Raw genomic sequence first — 20,763 nt, 5'->3', positions numbered from 1 at the left:
TCTGTCGTATATAGACTTTGATTGTGTGGAAAGCAGAATTCTACAACTGTCCTGTGTGACTCTTGTCTTTGTTGTCATCTCCTACTGAGCAGAATCTTGTATAGGCTAAGAAGTCCCTCCTGTGAGTATGTTAGGCTAATAGTGGGGGAAAAGGGATTTTGTAAATCAAGTCACAAACCCTTTTGCCCTTACAGGAAGGATATAATTTGAGTGGAGGTGGAACTAATCATGTGAAATCTTAACCTAGCCGCTGCAGGCACTTAAAAGGGTGGGCAGAGCTTTGGAGCTAGGTAGGAAACAAAGCCTGAAGGCTTTTATGGAGATAACAGAGAAAACCTAAATCATCTTGGAAAATCCCTTAATTATTATAGGCAGAAAGTTGAAATCAGCTTTGAAACTTTGAGCTCCTTCCTGCCCTTCCATTCAGCCTCATATTAAATCACAACGCTTATAGATAAAATGTCATCATTGAATGTTGTAATATTAGGAAGGTAACCTATCATTTTAGTGTTGTTCATACACAGTTTATGAAGCACTATACTCCAGAATTTGTACCAGGAATCACATATGTGTGGTGCAATTTGGATAAGTTTTGAAATAGCAATGATAGCATAATGTGATGAGAAATTTGTAGAATGTTGGATATAGTGTAAACAGCTTTTATATGAGGAGCGGTGTAGATCCTGGGATCCTGGAGACAGGTAAATATGGAGACTTCCAAGATGGGTCCTAAGGATCCTATGTCATGCTCTCTTATCAAATCAGAAAAGCCTGTGGTATATAATATGATGGGAAATTTTATGTGTGAGAAAGGAGGGTTTGTTTTTTCAAATGTATCAAGGTTCCCATCTGTGGTCACTCATTTAAGGAGATTATTCTGAGTGCATCAGGACTAAGAAGGTGAGGTTTTAAATTGGACTGTGTTCATCTTGAAAGACTTTAAGGAGGAATATAGAGGGGAGTTGTGGAAAGGAACTGCATGAGAAACTCAGTAAGCTTAGAAATCTGTTCCTTCTCATAGACGTGAAACTTAGGTGACTGATTTCATCCTGTCACTGTGTAGATGACCCATCGTGGCCAGCATAGGCCTCTGACCCTTCAGAACTGCGAAATAATAAATGGCCACTGTATTAAGTAATTGCATGTGTGGCTGTTATGTAAAAGAAAAAAACACACATGGATTCCCTGCGTTATATGAAATACGTAAGTTCTGCTTAAATTCCTACTGCCAAATAGCTTTTAAAGTAGAGGTACCAGCTTACATCCTCAAAGGTCCGCCATACCTTCTTTCACTCTTGAGGACGGCAGACGTTTTGTTTTTCCTCACTATGCTTGCTGCTTTCTCCCTATGATTTTAATTTGTAGCAAACGTTCAGAGCAGAATTTTATTTCTAAGGCCATTGAACGTATTTTGTGAATTATCTGTTGAAATTACGGTGCTGATGTTTAATTGCATTTTTCTTTATTTGTTGTTTATGGTGTGTGCTTGGTCAATACTTTCCTTAATTATTAATGATTTTGTGTCCTATATAATGTTACAGATATAAGCTTTGCATTGTGGAATTGATTTTCTGTGTACGAGTCTGGTTAGACACCACATTTATGTGTTCTCTATGGCTTCATGTCCAATTAATCCAGCCCTACCATTCCATTCTAGGCGTTGTACTTCTAGTTTTGCTGTTGGCCTGATCCCTTAGGTGTGTCTTGTTTGTGAATTCTATTTTTTCTTTGTTGCTCAATATGGTTTTATGTGAATATCTTTATTCCTGTAAAAATAAATTCTTTTATACACAAATAACAGTAAGCGTCCCTCGAATTTCTTATTCTGTAAGACTTTGCCTGATATTGAATTTTTGGTAAACATGTACATTTTAGAATCAGTTTCTCAGTTTCCACTGACAATCTCCTGACATTTTCATTGTGTGTCATTCTATTGTGCTTTGTATATAATTTTGGTGAGAACTTTTTTGAAATCCCATAATATCACTCTTCTCATCATCAGCTAATTAAACTGTGGTTGGTGGACAGCTCCATATTGAGTTGTTTAACTGAATTGTAGGGGTCTGGAAAATTTTGGTAGCAAAGAGGACTCCACATTAACAAAAAATTCCATATCAAATGAATAATGAGTTTTCTAGATGTTTGGGGCATAGTTCCCCCGCCCCAAACTTCATGTCGGACTTGGTTCCGAACACAGCAGGCATGTGCTTGCATCACATAATGGCCTCACTGTACCTGGAATACATCAACTGCTGATCATTATGGATTTTCTGCTTTTACAGAACCATTTTGGTTTAATTATTTAAAAGGTTAAACATTTAATATTTTTATAATTACTTCTCAGTGTATTTAATATTAGCTTCTTTTGGGGTTGTTTAGTTAGAATGTTTAATTTTTAAAATTGGCTTTTGAGTTTCCTAAAATGTACTTGGAATTTCCTAAAATGTACTTGGACTATTTAGTTAGAATGTTTGAATTTTAAAATTACCTTTTGAGTTTCTCACTTGAGTTTTATAAAATGTACTTGGAATTTGCTTGGAATTATGACAGAAATTTCTAGTAATTTCTGAAAGAGCTCTAAACACACTCTTAGCATTTTGTATTATTATATATTTATGCTTCAGTTTTATATAAAGCAGAATTCTAGATAGACACTGACAATTATAAAATATTGATAAACTCTGAAAATATTTGAAGATGTTCTAGGTCCTGAAATATCAAATATCCAGCAAAGATGTAATTCTTTGTGCAAAAAAATAATAGGGCTATCCATCCTGTTAGTGTGAAAGTTTGCAATCATGTTTAGTAAATAACAAGTTTATGTAACTAGAGAGCTATTTAAAATAAATGTATGATTAGCAATGGTTTTATTGGTGTGCCTGCATTATATACTTTCATATCTGGGGCTCCATAAAATATTGGGGGACTCAGTGGGAACCTTGGACAGAAAAAGTTTGAAGAAGCTCTTGTTTGAACCCACAGTTAACCATGCTGCACCTCAGATTAATGGCAGTTTGCTTTAATCTCTTCAGGAGTGGTATGGTGATTTCTGACCAGGAATCTTGGGAGATTTTACTGTTTTGTGTTTGATACTTTCTCATGTTACAAGAAATAGCATTTCAAATTTTTCTTTACACAATTTCTGATCTTAGTATAGAGAAATACAATTCAGCTTTATAATATTGATTCTACAGCCCTATGTTCAATTAATTCAAATATTTGATATGTACAGTCTTTTACATTTTTTACTTTAATTCCTTTTAAAGTTGGGTTCCAAAAAAAAAAAAAACAGATAAATGTATATGGTAGGCATTGTTCTACTGCTGTGAAGAGACACCATGTACACAAAAATTCTTTTAAAGGAAAGCATTTATTTGGGGCTTGCATACAGTGTCAGAGATTTAGTCCATTGTTAAAATGATGGCAGCACGCAGGCAGACAATACTAGAGAAGTAGCTAAGCAGTCTACATCGAGATCCCCAGGCAGCAAGAAGAAAGAGACAGTAGGCCTCACTAAAAGCCCACCCTTAGTGACATGACATACTTCTTCTAAAAAGGATCAGGCAACAAGCCCACAAGCAGCACTCTCAAGCACACACATACACACACATGCACTGACACACACTTTCCCATATATAGACTATCATTGTCTGCTATTTTAAAATCTGTACTAAATCATTCCAGGGCACAATTGGTCTTATTTTGTTTTCTTACTATTTTAATATTTCCCTCATTTTCAGATGTTATATTTTTCTTTCCTATATTAGTTTCTTTCTGGTCCATCCAGGTTTTGCCCATGATATTCTATGCAATTGTCCATATCATAAGGTTTGAATATGCCTTTCCTTCCCCATTTCATTCTAGTGTGCACTCCGTCTCCATTTCATCCCATTCTGCTTTCTGTTTCAAATCCATTTGCCATTCCACCTTATTAGACACTCTAAACACCATTCTATTCTATTTTTGTGTCCAAGTCCAGTTGCTCATCCATTCTGTTAAGGGTCCCATTTGTTTCTGCTAAAATTATAAATGTGCATAAGCTTATACCAAGCATTTCTTCCTCTCAGGACTGATCCACAAGACACATTTGAGTATATGAGCAATCTTTAGTGAGTACAGTGATGTGTATCTCACACTGATATTAAAAAATAGAGAGAGCATACATATTAGTCAGTATAAGAATGTTTGAAAGCATATGTTTCCTCCCTAAATATTTTGTTGTTTTTTGAGACAGGGTCTCATTATGCAGCCCAGGGTGATCTTCAAATTGAAATCCTCCTCTCACCCTTCCCTAGTGCTACAATCACAGGTGTGAGATACCACACCCAGCTCCTTATCATCATGTATTCATTGACATGGAAAATGTATTTTCTTGATACCCCCCAAACAAGTTACAAACAATACTTATGCATGAATAATCATATTTTCATAAAACTAATATATATGTATACGTACATCTAGTCTATGAAGATATAATTAATATTTCCCAGTATTTGATTGTAGGCATGAGAAAATTTAGGTGCTGGTTTTGGTATATTTGCATTTCTGTTTTGGGCTACCAAAACTGACAGCTCTGATGTAGTAATTTAAAATGTGTATAAATATTAAACTTTAAAAGTCTGTGCAGACCATAAAGGAGAAAAAACTAGAAGAGGAGCTCAAGTCAGTTAATTCATCAGCTGAATCTTAGGCAATCTGACTTGTACCTCAGCACACACAAAAATAAATAAATAAATTAAAGAAAGAAAGAAAGGAAGGAAGGAAGGAAGGAAGGAAGGAAGGAAGGAAGAAAGAAAGAAAGGAAGGAAGAAAGCAAGCAAGCAAACATCTTACAGGAAAATTGTAAAACCCGGCATTTGGGACCTGACATTCCTTGCCGAACATTTTAAATCCAAAACTATGTGCACCTCATCGTTTCCTTTGAAGTCCTTATACCTCTCAGCAAACTTAAAATCTACTAGATTCAGTAGCCTGGTCACCGGGTTACTTAAAGGGGAACAGTAAGGTTATGCATGGCCTAGGAGATCAAACTTATTGGTCAGCGTGTAGTAAATCTTTAAAGGGATTCCTGTACCAATCACAAAAAGTCAAAACTTATTTGGGATGTTGCCTATAATTCATGTAGATGTTCCCACTCAGGTCAGGGTGGAAGGATTGTGAAATTTAGACTGTTGACCGTGGAAAGTGATAGGGAGGGTGTGGTAGGACAGGAAGAACACACCAGAAACCACTAGAAGTTTCCCTGGCCTTCTCCCACCCAGCAGGAGGCCTTGCCAGGTGGAGAGAGGTTCAGCCGGAAGTTGGATGTGGTGGGGGATTGCTTACAGCTGGCCAATCAGAGGCTAGAATTTGACCAGCCCCACCCACTCTGCCACTGTATCCTGTCTCTACCCAGCATCCTTTGCTGGGTCTTGGGAAGCCACTTCACTGGGCACGAAGCCTTCGAGAAGCCACTTCACCGCGCGAAGCCACCGAGAAGCCATTTCTCTGAACTAGTAAGACGCTGTTAAGCCGATATGGCCTCATATTCAACTCCAAAGAAGGAGCGGACTGCACGTAGAGGCAGTGTCAGGTCCCAAGGTAAAGCCCCCGTCACAGTCTGCAGTGACACCTCAGCGGCCGGCAGTGCTTTCCAGGGGCTCGAAGTTGACTTGGGGGAGCCTGACATCTTCTCGTCTCAAGGTAAAGCCCCCGTCACAGTCTGCAGTGGCACCTCAGCGGCCAGCAGCGCTTTCCAGGGCCTCGAAGTTGACTTGGGGGCGCCTGACATCTTCTCGTTTCAAGGTGAAGCTCCCGTTGCTTCGGTTCTCGCAGTCTGCAGTGACACCTCAGTGGCTGGCAGCGCTTTCCAGGGCGTCGAAGTTGACTTGGGGCCGCCTGACACCTTCTCCTCTCAAGGTAAAGCCCCCGTTGCTTCTTCGGTTCTCGCAGTCTGCAGTGACACCTCAGCGGCCGGCAGCGCTTTCCAGGGCCTGGAAGTTGACTTGGGGGCGCCTGACATCTTCTCGTTTCAAGGTGAAGCTCCGGTTGCTTCGGTTCTCGCAGTCTGCAGTGACACCTCAGCGGCCAGCAGCGCTTTCCAGGGCCTCGAAGTTGACTTGGGGGCGCCTGACATCTTCTCGTTTCAAGGTGAAGCTCCCGTTGCTTCGGTTCTCGCAGTCTGCAGTGACACCTCAGCGGCTGGCAGCGCTTTCCAGGGCGTCGAAGTTGATTTGGGGCCGCCTGACACCTTCTCGACTCAAGGTAAAGCCCCCGTTGCTTCTTCGGTTCTCGCAGTCTGCAGTGACACCTCAGCGGCTGGCAGCGCTTTCCAGGGCCTGGAAGTTGACTTGGGGCCGCCTGACACCTTCTCGACTCAAGGTAAAGCCCCCGTTGCTTCTTCGGTTCTCACAGTCTGCAGTGGCACCTCAGCGGCTGGCAGCACTTTCCAGGGCGTCGAAGTTGACTTGGGGGAGCCTGAAACCTTCTCCATGGCTATTGAAAACCTGGGGACATTTTCTGTGCCTGACAATCAGCCTTTTGACCCTGAGGGTAGCTTTGGCCCAAACATACAACTTGGACGTGTTAGGCCCATGACGAGAAGCCAGAGAGAGCTAGGCCAAGCCCTGAGAGGCGAAAAAGACAGCAACGAGCCCCCAGCTCAAACAAAGAGCTGTAGAAAGAGGAAGCAGCCCAGCCAAAACCTAACGACAAAAAGTCTAGGTGCACTTCAGCTTCCGGAAGCTCTCGAGTTGCCCCATAGGCTTCAGCTACCATCTTCTTTGAGCTCTCAGCCTAGCAGCAGCCACCATTCTGAATATGCAGTGGGGAACCTAGACTCCCCAGGGCCTACTACCCTTAGGAGCACCACCAGGTCAGGCCCTGTGTCTACTCCAGCCCCTATGGCCCTCAGCCAAGCCTTTCTGACTGTTTCTGGTCCTCCCAGCAGCGCCTCTGGGTCCAGCAGTGATGAGAACGTCCAGGAACTCAGTCAACAGACCATTCTGCAGGCTCCTGATGATGGAGTTTTCTGCAGGGAACCTGACTCCAGAGGCAGTGTGATTCCCGGAGGCTGGGTTCTCCGCTCACGTGTGGTAACATTTGGTCATCATAGCCCTGCACTGGTCAGCCCTGAGGTTCAGCCCGAAGTCCACACCATAGGCTGGAATTTACGCCCTCGGGCCACTCCACGGATTCCTGTTCTTCACAGTGGTCCCCCGGTGTCCAGTCCTGATACAGGCAGCCGTGCAACACAGAGCAGAAGCCGCAGTCGCAGTGCATCCAGGCCCGGCTCTGACCACCGACGACGAAGCCGTGAAACAAAGATGGAGCCGGAGCCTGAGCCTGAGCCCAAGTCCGAGTCTGAATCTGACCACGAGCTCGAGTCTGAGTCGGAGGCCGAGGCCGAGCCTGAGTCGGAGGCCGAGGCCGAGCCTGAGTCGGAGGCCGAGACCGAGGCCGAGTCGGAGGCCGAGGCTGAGCCTGAGTCGGAGGCCGAGCCTGAGCCTGAGTCGGAGGCCGAGCCTGAGTCGGAGCCGGAGGTCGAGCCTGAGTCGGAGCCCGAGGTCGAGGCCGAGGTCGAGCCTGAGTCGGAGCCCGAGGCCGAGGCCGAGGTCGAGCCTGAGTCGGAGCCCGAGGTCGAGGCCGAGGCCGAGGCCGAGCCTGAGTCGGAGCCCGAGTCGGAGTCAGAGCCAGAGCTGGTGGAGATGGAGCCTGGCCCTCGCAGCCAGTCACAAGCAAGGCCTTTCACCTCTACGCCTACACTTCCAAGGAGATCTTCACATGCAACCGCAAGCTCTCCTCCAAGGCGTCCAGTCCGTATGCGGGCCTCTTCCCCTTCTCCTCCTGGTAGGCTCTATCCTTTGCCTGGGCAGTATGGTGAAGGTGCCAGTTCTTCCTCCTCATCCACCAGTGAGCTCTGTGTTTCAAGCCCCCATTCTTTAAAGGGCTCTTCACCTCCATTAAGTGACTTGAGTTCTGTCTCTGGTCCTAGTCCTAATACCCTTTGGCGTGCCTTGATACCTGACCTGGATAACCTCCATTCCTCCTCAGAGAGGGAGTCAGAGGAAGAAACAGGATGACCCTCACTCTCCTGCAGAGGGGGAAGTGTAGAGGATGTCCCTTATTCCACCCTTGCTGTTATTCTTTGTGTGTTCTAGCAGACTGACAAAAGGAATAAGCCCTTATACAAAGTTGGCTGTGTGGTTGATAATCTGAGGTTTCTAGGGTTTCTACCTATTCACCAGTAGTCTGAGCAGTTTTGAAGTCCCCTGTTCTCCTCGCCCCAACTATTTAGCACTTATAAGAACTTTGGTTCCATTCAGTACCCCCATTATCTTTAAAACAGCTTGGGTTGTTTATTTGTTGTTGGGTTTGGGTGGGGCTTTTGTTGTTTTTTATCTTTTGCCTCTGAGTTGCTTTTCTGTAATTAAGTATTTTTAATAAAGTGTTAAGTTTTATTTTAAAAATTTAATCTCTTTATTATTGTACAATTTTATGATTTTATATTTGGAGAATTAAGAAGCATCATTATTCTGCTAGCTGACTTTTTAAAAGGAAAGAAGGAAAAATATTCCCCTGTCTGAGATGGAGGTCTGCCCAACAATTTACTACTGAAGATCACCGGTGTAGCTTTTTACATAGGTGATTTGTTAACTTGGATAAAACCCTATGAAGAGTCAGAAAAGGGGGAGGGTGGCATGATCTCAAGTGGGGAGGAAAAATGGAAAGCAGGGAGGCAGGGAAGAAGACGGAGGAGGAGGAGGAGGAAGAGGAAGAAGAGGAGGAGGAAGAGGAAGAGGAGGAGGAGAGTGGGTCCAGTGCTTGAAGATAGGGGCTTCCATTTCTATAGTATAACAGTATTTATGTATTGGAAGTGGGTAGGGAGAGGGGAGAAAGGGGGTGGATTTTGGGAGGTCTGGGATGAGACTTAGTCATAGGAAGACTAAGGTTCTGGTAGTCATCAAGTGGTTGAGCATGTATTGATAAAAAATTTCCATCGTGAACATGTTGGTACATACCAGAGGCAGACATTTGGAGAGAAATGCATGAATAGTGTGTTTCCTTAATCATTGGAATGGTATAAAGTGTAAATAAAGCCAGGAAAATCCCTCCATCCCCCCACCCGCCATATACTTTCTCCTCTCTTTTTCTAGTATATGATCCAATACAAGCATAGACCCTGGTTTAGTCCTAACCCTTTATATTTTAGAAAGTAATTGTTTTTTATTTAATTTTTTAAATTTTATTTAATTTTTTACACTCCAGATTTTATCCACTACCCCCTCCATCCACCCTCTGACTGTTCCACATATCATACCTACCCCCTTCTCCACAAGGATGTCCCCACCGCACTCCACCCCCGCCCTGCCAGACCTCCCCATTCCCTGGGGCCTCCAGTCTCTTGAGGGTTAGGTACATCTTCTCTGACTGAACCCAAGCCAGGCAGTTCTCAGCTGTATATGTGTTGAGGGCATCATATCAGCTGGTGCTGCCTGGATGGTGATCCAGTGTCTGAGAGATCTTAGGGGGTCCAGGTTAATTGAGACTGCTGGTCCTACCGGGTCACCGTCCCCTTCAGCTTCTTCCAGTTCTTAAGAAGCACTATGAATGCTTCCGAAGATCTGATATTTCACACAAAAAGTGTCCACTAGGACCTAGTACCCTGCCACTTTTTCAAGAGTTTCACGTGCCCTCATTCCCTGAGCATGCTTCCAGGGATTTCAGATCTCTAGTCTCAGTCCTTCTGAAGGTGTCGTAAGCACAAACACACACACACCCCTTACTTCCAGGCCCCCGAAGTAGTCATGAAGATAGCTTTGGTAACAAAGGGCAGAAAAACTATAGGCTGAGGCATTTTCAGGGTTAGGTGTGAGACATCTCATGGAAAATGGAAATGAGAAAACATGAGTCATGACATTCATTTGTATTTTTCTATACACCAAGAAGTTTAGTGACTTGCCAATGCGTATAAAAACTTGTAGCTTCAAACCAAGAGTTTTGAGAATTCTGCGTCTGCTATGCTGTTACTCCAGCACCTGTAGTGTCCCTTGAATTTCTCTTGCACTTGCCTGGTAGTGAAAACTCAAAGCTTTTCCAGGTTCATCTGTTAATTGCCAGTGGTAGGCTAATTTGTGTTTCTCTCCTTATCCTTTTGGAAACTTTCCACCAGCGGCCCCTCAATAGGCACAGGCAATTGATTCCAGCAACCCCACTGGCTACGAAAACAAAACAAAACAAAAAACCCAGAAAACAAAAACAAACAAAAACCTCATAGATGCTCAAGTAAGCTTAACGAATGAAATAATAACCAATCACTGTGGTATATGCTTGGGGTCCTGGCTACTCGAGAAGAACCCGAAGGGGATTGCTTGAGCCCTGGATTTTGAGGTCAGCTTGGGCACCAGAAGACCACAATTCTAGAAGAGAGGAAGAGCATACAGGATTTATATTAAAATCTCTAAGTTACCTAAAATTCTAAATTCAGTCCTAAGTAAGAAGGTATGAATATTGTTTGGGGAATAAAGGGAATGCACTCATATTTTTTCCAGTTACATTTTTACTCATAAATGGTTTTGATAATGCAGTTGGTTGGATCTGTGGATGCAGATCCCACAGGTGCAGAGCATTGACAGTTTATCTTCCCTCCAACATAGATACTGATGTATACATAATGTGATGGGTAACGCTTTTTTTTCACATTCACCTGAATCTTTACGTACTAGATGGTATCTTACAACCTAGATTTATTGAAAATATCTGTGCCCTGGTTAGTTGGTTTGTTTTTTATCAGCTTGACACAACTGAGAAGTAACACAGCTGAGAAAATGCTTCCATGAGACTGGCCTTCAGTGAGCCTGTAGGACATTTTGATTAATGATGCATGTGAGAAGGCTCAGCTCACAACAGGACCAGTGTGTTGGGGTGGAGGTGTACCACCCCTCAGCAATAAGCAGCTTTGCTCCTCCGTAGCTTCTGCTCTGCCTTCCTTTGATGATGGATCTGTGATGCGTAAATATAATCCAAATTACCACCCCTACAGTTGGTTTGAGTCACAGGGTTTTATAACAGCAATAGAAACCCCACAATAACATACATTATATGTTGTTCTCTGTATTTGTTTTGTTTTTATGTGGGCTTGGGGCTAAAGGCAGAGGTTGGGGAGTAGGGGGAGTCCTTAGAGTCATTTCTGTCACCAATTTCTCTACTCCCAAATGTCCTCACTCCTTGAACAATGTGCCTGATGATACCAACAGGCCGTTTATATTTCTAGAAATAAAACAATGGATTCCATTATCTTCACGAATGGAATAAAGTAGAGAAAGATAATATTTAGATTTAAACATGAGAATAAAAACTCACTAGATATATGTGCCACAAAATCTTTGAAACAGAGGGCGTAAGGGTTTTGGAGGTTTTTTGTTTTGTTTTGTTTTTATTTGCATGTTTTGTTTGTTTTCAGATACAGTGTCTTATAGCCCAGGTTGGCTTCAAACTTGGTAGGTAGCCAAAATTGATCTTCAGCTGAGCTTCTTGTCTTCATCTGCAGAGTACCAAGATAACAAGCATGTGACAGCAATATCTACTTTATGTGGTGCTTAGGATCGAACACAGGGCTTCCTGAACACTAGGCGAGTACCTTACCAACTGAGCTACTTTATTAGCCTTGGAACACATATTTATTGTTCTGTTTCCTTTTTGTAAGTAGCTTTACAATTTTCAGTGGCTAAGACTAGAAAGAGACTATTTATTTAATCATTTATTTGTATGTGTTGCCAGAGATCAAACCTAGAACCTCACAAAATGCTAAACAAGAATTCTATTACTGGGCTACACTCCAAGCCCCCAAAATAGACTATTTCTAATGCAGTAAGTGTACACCTTATAATTAATGGAGAGCCAGAGCCAGCATTTATTTACAGTTTACAGTTGTGGAAAGTAAGGAAAGAGGCAGTTCTATGAGCTTCAAAATCCCAAGGCAAACCAACTAGCTCTACAGTCTGTTTTGAGATTTGAATTCTGGTTTTTGATTTGTCTCACCGTTACTTGACAAGCTGGTTAATCTGAAATCCTCTGGCCTTTTGTCACTGGCCACAGTAACAGTGAATACCCCCAAGACTATAGTAAGGATTAAAATGGACTGGGTATCTGCCTGGCATAGAGTGATGGTTTCAGTTTTACTAAGATTATGATCACATGTACTGAGATTTATTTTTTTTTTATACTACAACATCTGGATCTTCAAACACTTCATTTGTCTGCCAAACAACAATACTTTAAAATTTTAATTAAATTTATTTCTAATATTTAAAGTATAAAGGACTTTTCACAGGCTAGTGAGCAATGTTTTTGTGATATTGAAGATATCTGAATAAAATGAAAAAGAAAGTATTATGGCTCTAAGGAACAATGATTCTGAAATTAGTAGGTCTTTTCTAGTTCTTAGTTTCATCTCAGTTCATTGTATGCTTTCATGTTAATGGATTAACATATATATATTGGGTTAATATTTTTGACTGTAAATTACATTATACCTTACAAGTAAATCTAACAGATATTAATCATGATATGCTTATAGGGGTAAATGCTACTTTGATGTTTATACACACATAATGTTTAATATGCAGGACATCCTTACAAAGTATATTTTCACAGGGATCCCATTTTAAGGAATAGAAGCAATATAAAAATAATACTAGCCAGGCAGTGGTGGCCTTTAATCCCAGTACTCAGGAGGCAGAGACAGACAGATATCTATGCATTTGAGGCCAGCCTGCTTTGTGGAGCTAGTTCCAGGACAGCCAGGAACACAGAAGCCCTGTCTCAAAAGAATAAAACAAAACAGGATAATATGAAAACTTTAGATTTTGTAATTGTCCTTTGTGTGCTTCCTTTGTTAAAGAGATGGCATAGTCTGCCCTTGCAAAAAGTACTATTTCACTCAGAGTGGAGGTTTGCAACCTTCATCTACTATTTATTGTGAAGTCTGTATTTTTAAAATTCAGTCAACTCAAACTTCATATGGAAAGTTAAAAAATCCAGGGCAACAACATTAACTTCAAGTCGCATGTAAAAAAATTGTAACATGTTATAATTTATTGTAGAGGGAATATTAAAATATCTATGCAAGAAAGGGTTGAGAAAGTAGCAATAATTGGGCCTGCATTGACTTAGCTTGTAAAGGCACTTGCTGCCAAGCCTGAATACCTGAACTTCATCCATGGCATCCCCACAGTAGGTGGAGAGAACTGGCTTTGGCTGATTGGCCACGCACTTACATAATGATCACAGAGATAAATATGATAAAAATGTAGCAGAATGTGGCCATAGTTTTCTTCCTTGGAATTCTGGTGCTGTGTCTGTAGCTTCCTTTTGTGTCTGCCTTCTCAGTGATGGTCAGTCTTCAGAAATAGCTATTACCTGGGAAAGGGGACTTAAATGGTCCATCTCAAACTCCTGCCCCACTCACAGCTGGGCACAGCTTTCACCTTAAGAGTTCTGTTGGAGAAAGTACCAGGGTTATCTGAAAGTCTTTTGTAGTCTTTCTCTGAAGGTTGCTCAGTAATCTATAATGTATAGGGCTGGTTTTATGAATATATGACCTGTGCAGTCATATAGGTCTCCACTTACTATGAGGTCATATTGTCATGAAATTCCTAATGATGTTTAAACAAGTGGTCCTACATTTTTTTCTCTTCCATACAGTGTATCATGTATTCAAGGGTGACTTCAAACTCTATTTGTAGCTTAGGATAAACTTGAACTCCTGATCCTCCTGCCCCAACCTTCCAAGGGCTGGAACCACAGTTGTTTGCCACCAGTACTAGGCTGGAGATTTTATTTTTCTCTGGACTTCACAATCCTGATACTATAGTTTATAGTTTAAAAACGAATCCAATCACCAGAACCCCAAGAAGTATAAGAGAGTGGCTGGGAAGGAATAAAAAAAATGTCATTATACAAGTGAACGTCTAGTGACACAAACTGTGTAGAACACTGTAGGGAGACAGACCTGGGGTTAAAAGGTGGCCAGATTTCTGCCTTGCTGTTTGACCTTGAGCAAGTTGCACAATCCTTCCTCCTTATCCTCGCCCCTTCCTTTTTTGGTCTCCAATTGGGTCAGTAATAGTATAGTAGTATATAGTAATAGTAATAGTAATAGTAATAGTAATAGTAATAGTAATAGTAATAGTATCTGCTCACAGTCAAGTTACATAGGAGCATCCTATCCTGATCCTAGCCACCATCTCTGGTTCATGCATTTCCTCTGTTTCCAGAGTCCCTTGATTTTAACCACATCAGAGCCCTCATTTAAACTGTTTGCAACTATCTTCTGTGGACCTACCTAACTACTGAAGTACAAGAATTTTGTCCATTCAAGATTGATTGGGGATTTTCCTTGTGTCCCAGGATCCCATAAAGAGTTATTCATTGAAACAATGCACATGCTTGCAAAAATAAAATTTCACAAATGCCTTGTCAAAAATTAGTTTTGGAGGAACATATGAACAAGGAACATATGAACCCATAGAAAAAAAGGGAGAGAAAAAGACCTATATCTTGTACCTGATTGCATTTTTAGAATCAACAAGAACCAGAATATTGGAACTAGGTTGTGGCTCAGTTGGTAAAGTCCTTGTCTACCATACATAAGTTTCAGGGTTCTGTCCCCAGAACTTCATAACCTGGTATGGTGGCGGCATATTCTTGGAGGTGGAAACAGGAGAACCAGAAGCTCAAAGTTATCCTTGGCTGCATAGTGAATTTAAGGTCAGCCTTGGTATTGCAATCATACAGTGTCCTCTGCTATATTACTCCATATTATAAAACAGTGGTTCTTTTCAAACTCTACATTGTCCCAGCAGACTGTTCTATCAGTAGCTTTTTACTCTATTTTGAGGGAGAAGGATGATGACTGTAGCCCCTGGGTGGACCCCAAACCTACCACATCTTTCAGGTGTCACCCATTCAGCACAAACTGGTCACTAACCCCGGAGAGTAGAAGCGGAACTTCCCTGTAAGCTGATTGGTCCAAACTGAGGCCATAGGGGCACATGGACATATTAAAATCCTACCAGGAAAAGTAAGACCAAGAATTTATTGGACATGGAAGACCAAGAAAAGTATGTAAGTCTTTCATATGGACCTAATAAAGACACTTAACAGTGCAATGACATGGTGCTACACCAGCTTGTTATCTGATAGACAGTGTGTATATCAGGGACAGAGGATTTTCTGGCTGTTCCTGTTGCTTCTGTTTTGCCTAGTCTGCTGCTAGTGACACTATCTCCTAGCAACTGAACTCAGCAGTTTCTCAAACCTGATTCCAGCAGTTCAGCAGCAGCAGTTTCCCCATCCCAGCACCGATCCAGTTCCTGATCTTACCAATACAGACTTTTTTTTCAGTCCACTTCAGAAACCTCTTGAATGTTGATTGTGTGACCTGTAATATGTAATATTAGTAATTAAGTTAGGAATTGAAAAAACCCAGAGTGACCTAGACCATGATTCCAAGGTGGGCAGAGTTTAAGGCAAATTGCTGTCATGGAAACTGCTGTGCTTTGTGGATTTGTTGTGATTCAGTACATTCTGATATTGTGGAAAGACAAGTGGGTCCTGTTCATCTGTGTTTCTAGCATAGTGTAGTCATGACACTGTGCTACATGAAACTTGGTCTCTTAAAACAAACAGACAAACAAAACTATGTTCGTTATATTTTCACTTCATAATGCAATTGGATCTGTGGTAGTCTTCTTACTCATTTAGTCTCAGATACTGCCTTAAATATGATGTTGTAAATTTCTAAACACATTACTGCTGCTCTGTTTAGTGTTTGTTAGATGGCAGCTAATCATATCACTTTATTTTATAAGCAAGAGGTTAAAGTAATTATCTGTCTTTTAATATTACTACAAGGTGTTGTGTGTGTGTGTGTGTGTGTGTGTGTGTGTGTGTGTATTTGTGTTTGCAGATCAGAGTTCAATTTTGGGTATCATTCTAGAATTCTCCACCCTGTTTTCTGACACAAGGATAGACACAGGGACCTGCAACTCTCTAATTATACTAAGCCAGCTGCCTGGGGCAAGCACTTCACAGACTGAGCTATCATACTAGGCACAAGACAACTATTCTTTTTTATTTTATTTATTTTTAAATTGGGCGGTGTTTTATTTTCCTTTACAATTTAATAAATACTTCTTGATGACTGCACGTAGGATAAGACTGCTTGGTAGTTCAGAAAGATCACAGTGATGGTGTTTCCCGACAGTAGTCAGTTGAATGACTTGTATGATGTCACTGTCAAACTAGCAAGACTGTATTTATGCACCCATCATTTTCAGAATAGTTGGTAACTTGGGCACACTTTCCCCAAATCACCTTGCCTCCTTGTGATCCAAGGCCCAACTCCCTCACATTCACTTCAATGACTGTACCTTTGGAGATCACACCCAGGGTTGTGTATAATGGGGATGAGGGATTCTTTTTCACACCGAGTACAGGCAGGCAAAAGGTTGCTTTCAGCTCAGGGTGTGTGACATGGGCTTTTTTGAAACGTAGACCCATTGACCTAATGAACGTTTCATATTTAGGTGGTTTTCTTGTAAAAGCATCACCAACAAAGCATACTTTTATAAACATTCTCTTCCATGCCTTCTTTGTTCTTTTCCCTGTTCAAATAACTTTCAACACTTTTGTTTCTCCTCAGGCACTAACTTTGGGTAGAGAGGGACCTTGCATTTTCCCACCTTTTCTTTTTGGTTTCTGCTTAATCATGTTGGAAAATACTTTTGCTCTCTACTGCCCCTCTCTGTCCAGCAGATAGGCAGGGACTGTCCCCTGTGGCGACTTCTCAGTCATCCTTCTGCTTGGTGTTTCTCTTTTCATGCATCTTAATAGTCTTTTTCATTTGTATTTTCTTAACATGGTGCTGTTTATGGTAGAGCTTAGCCTTCAGGCCATTTTTTTGCCTTCTTTGAATGTTCATGGGCCTCCCAACCTTCTTTCTTTCTCTTTTTCTCATGGTAGTCCAAACAATATTCATATCGTTTGCGGTGCAATTCAATCAATTCGTTTTGTGGCATGATGACAGCTGTGAAGCAGCTGTCCATGACCTCCTGGGTTTTAAAAACCTCTTAATTTCTGGGTGTCGCTGGCCCACGAGCCTGCTTCACTCAGTTCCATTCTTTTTAAAACTTAATTTAATTTTTTCCTTCAATATATTTTGATACTATTCTTTTTTTCTCTGTCAACTCTTCTAAGATCCTCCCCACCTTCCTAACATTATGTTCATTCTGGTTGTTTCTCGGGGGGGGGGGAGGAGGGGGAGGGAGAGAGAGAAGAGAGAGAGAAAGAACGAGAGAATGAGAGAGAACAGAAAAAAAGAAAAGAAAACAAACAAACAAAAATACTAAAACAAGTTGAGCAATTACTGCAACTCCTCCTGGGCATAAGGCCTATCCTGGAGTGTGGTTGACATACCTGATAACACTCGGTGGAGGAAACTGATTTTCCCTGTGCCAGCAGGTAACAATTGCAAATAGCTTCTCGGTTCGTCCTGACACCCCAGGTACACTTCTTCTTCTCAATGCTCGGACTCCCATCTGCTTTGAACTGATGCAAGCGTTGTGGGTGCTGTCACAATCTCCGAGTTCAGGTGTGCATCAGTCCTGTTGTGTCTGGCAGACCACTGTTTCCTTGGAGTCTTACATCATTGCCTTTCATTCTTACAGTCTTTGGTCTCTTCTGAATACATCCCTAAGCCTGGAGGCTGCAGAGAGGTTTGATAAGGATACTCCATTTAGGGCTGGGTTTTCCAGAGTCTCATACTCTCTGCAGTTGTGGGTCTTGGTGTAAATTCACAGTCTGATGTTTATCTATACAGATGTGGATGATTATTTTATTGGTTGTTATATTTTTTGTCTCTTAAAAACAATTTTTTTGTGGAACTAGAAATACTGGAGCAATTACTTAACAGTGACATAAATGGTTCCTATGGTTAATATGTATTTGATGTTTTGTTTAATAAGGATAGAACTCGGGGCCTACCCTATGTTAGGAAGTGTGCTAGAGCCTCAACTCAATGTTTCAAAAGAAGTTTCTTGTAAAGAAGTTATTTTCTCAACTGTATGTAGTTTATTCTCATTGGTAGTATAAAATTACAATTCTACATATCTGCTAATACTTGACAAGGGCCAAATATTTTAAATTCAGAAATTTTATAGATGTATAGTGGTATCTCATTGTGGTTCTTATTTATTTTTATGTTGTTAGTTAACTTTTGATTTTTGAGCTGTTTTTACTATGTAGGTCAAGATGGTCTTGAACTCTTAATTTTCTTTTCTGTCCTCCAAATATAGGAATCACAAGTCTGTGTCATGATGCCAGGCTCGTTGTAGCTTTTAACATCCATTTACAAATGGCTTATGATGTTGAAATCTTTTCCTATGCTTCTACATCAATACATCAATTATTGGGTGGTTGTCCTTTGAATTCTAACAGGTCTTTTCATGCAGTCTCACTCCTGTATACAAGACTGGCCTTTAAAATCAAGATAATCGTCCTGGCTCAGCTTTCTAAATTCTGAGATTAGAGACAAGACTTGCCATACCCTGATCATCATTTTATGCTTTTTGTGCTGTCTATGGAGAGCACTCAATCTCAATTTTGTTGAGTTCTAATTTATCAATTTCTTCTTTTATGGATCCATATGCTTTTAGTACCACATCTAAGAAGCTTTTCTGGAACTCAATGTCACAGGGTTGTATGACATATCCTTTCCTGGGAAGATGCTATACATATGTCTACTCACCCCAGAAAAGGAGGCCATGACACACCAAAACATGTATAGATACCACCAAAGTCCAGTGTGGTGGACCGTTTAGTTTTGTTGGGATTATTTATAGCAATATAGGTAAGGGGCTACTTTCAGGAGTAGAATAACTCAGACAGCTACATTATCGAAGCCAGCCCCAGCATGGGTGGGCTCACAAAAGCTGAGAACCTGAAGCACACGGCACAGCCTGTAGACAACTGAACTGGTTGGAGATTGTCCTTTCCAGGAGCAGCTCGCCTGGTTTATGTATCCTCCAGGCAGCAGGGCTTGTCTCAGACTCCTTTTTCGAAGCTCAGCTTCCATTCATCAGGGGGGCGGGGAAGGTCTCTCAGCTTCTGTTGTTTACTCTAGTAGGGAGAGGCCTAGTAATTCTGGTCAGTTTCTGGGACCTGTTGAAGTTATTTTGAGTGGGTTACCACCCTGCTCAAAGAACTTCCCTGAAGGATAGAACATTTCAATCAGAGGAAGTGTGTGTGTGTGTGTGTGTGTGTGTGTGTGTGTGTGTGTGTGTGTGTGTGTGTGTTGTGGTGAGTGCCTGTAGAGACCAGAAGAGAATGTTAGATCGTCTGAGAAGGGAGTTAACAGGCAGTTATAAGTCTCCCAACTTGGGTGCTTCCACCTAAAATGGATCCTGTGGAAGAACTTTTAACCAGTGAGCCATCTCTCCAGCAACTTGACATCATTAAAAAAAAATCTATGAAAAAAAAAATCTGTGGAGTGTTTCCTCTGTCATTTGGCTAGATGTTTATAATTTTTCCTTACAGAAACAATTTTAGTTTAATTGGTTGTTTTCATGTTTAATTGTAACAAGATTCACTGTAAGCTTGTTTATTTATACATTCATTGCATTTTATTTCATTGATTATTTTTCCTGATTGTTCTTCCTTAATTTGCTTGATTTATATTGCATTTTTTGTTTTATAGTTTTATATCCTAACGGAGAAACCAAGATGATCAATTTCTGGTTTTGCTCCTTCCTAATGTTAGATTTCTTTGTATTATAATTTTCTCTAAGTATGGCTTTAGTGGCTCCCACAAATTTTAAAAGAAATGTTTTGTGTTCATTGTGTTAAAAATGTTCCAAATTATCTTTTGAATTAAAAAAAAGGCCTTACTATATTACCCCCTTTGGCCTAAAACTTACAATGTAGGCCAGGCTGGTCTTGAACACCTACTTGATTCTCCTGAGGTAGCTTCCAAAATACTGGGATTATAGTCCTTCATCAATATACTTGGTCTCATTTGATTTCATTCTAAACTCAATGATTGCTTAGAATTATGCTGTTAAAGGCACTATGAGAATTATATATGAAACACATGTAAGAACGTGTTATCTAGCCAGTTATGGAGGTGCACACCTTTAATCCCAGAACTCGGGAAGCAGAGGCAGGGGGATCCCTGTAAGGAGGCCAGCCTGGTCTACAGAGCAAGTTCCTAGGCTACACAAAGAAACCCTGTCTCAGAAAAAAAGAAAAGAAAAAAAAAAAGAAAAGAAAAAAGAACGTGTTATCTAAACTCATGATTTCATTAATACTTTTCATCTTTGAAGATTTCACATATTAATACAAAATATCTTTTGGTGGCGGAGAAAATTTTTTTACAAATCTCAGGTCCCACGCCACCCTAGAAAGAAGTCAGAGAAGGGAAACAGAGGCAGGAACTGGAGCAGAAGCCATAGCGGTATGCTGTTTATGGGCTTGTTCCTCTTAGCTTGTTTCTTATCATAGCTTGCTCAGCTTGTTTTCTTATAGGACCCAGACCACCAGCCCCGGGAGGAACCACCCACAATGGGCTGGACCGTCCCCTCATCAACCATCAATCAAGAAAATGCCCCAGAGACTAGCCAGTCCTATGGAGTCATTTTCTCTATCAAAGTTCCCTCTTCCCAGGTGACTACCTTGTGTCAAGTTGACTTAAAAGTAACCAGCACAGGTTCCCAGGCATGGGTCAGT

The 20,763-nt window shown here is 41.3% G+C and overlaps 1 protein-coding gene, 1 long non-coding RNA gene and 1 pseudogene across 5 annotated transcripts in view; 2 read left to right on the top strand and 1 right to left on the bottom strand.

Moving 5' to 3' along the window:
* Positions 1-20,763, top strand: part of LOC103694470 (uncharacterized) — a 141,186-nt gene that overhangs the window by 3,415 nt on the left and 117,008 nt on the right. The window lies entirely within an intron of this gene.
* On the top strand, positions 5,374-8,449 carry Ezhip (EZH inhibitory protein). Of its 2 annotated transcripts, XM_087598897.1 has the most exons (3): positions 5,440-5,682; positions 5,785-5,898; positions 6,016-8,449. In XM_087598897.1, exons 1-3 carry the CDS (start codon positions 5,517-5,519, stop codon positions 8,058-8,060), a joined length of 2,325 nt encoding a protein of 774 aa, XP_087455023.1. In that variant the 5' UTR covers positions 5,440-5,516; the 3' UTR covers positions 8,061-8,449. The 2 variants fall into 2 exon arrangements, with proteins under 2 accessions (NP_001388175.1, XP_087455023.1); NM_001401246.1 differs by having other exon boundaries at positions 5,374-8,440.
* On the bottom strand, positions 16,279-17,114 carry Nsa2-ps18 (NSA2 ribosome biogenesis factor, pseudogene 18; annotated as a pseudogene).

This window comes from Rattus norvegicus, chromosome X (genome assembly GCF_021556685.1).
Source record: "Rattus norvegicus strain SHRSP/BbbUtx chromosome X, alternate assembly SHRSP_T2T, whole genome shotgun sequence".
Lineage (NCBI taxonomy): Eukaryota > Metazoa > Chordata > Mammalia > Rodentia > Muridae > Rattus > Rattus norvegicus.
This window is presented reverse-complemented; position numbering and strand designations above follow the sequence as displayed.

Bases quoted from the DNA above. Each gene is read 5' to 3' on its own strand.
- Ezhip (NM_001401246.1), top strand. From the start codon at position 5,517: ATGGCCTCATATTCAACTCCAAAGAAGGAGCGGACTGCACGTAGAGGC.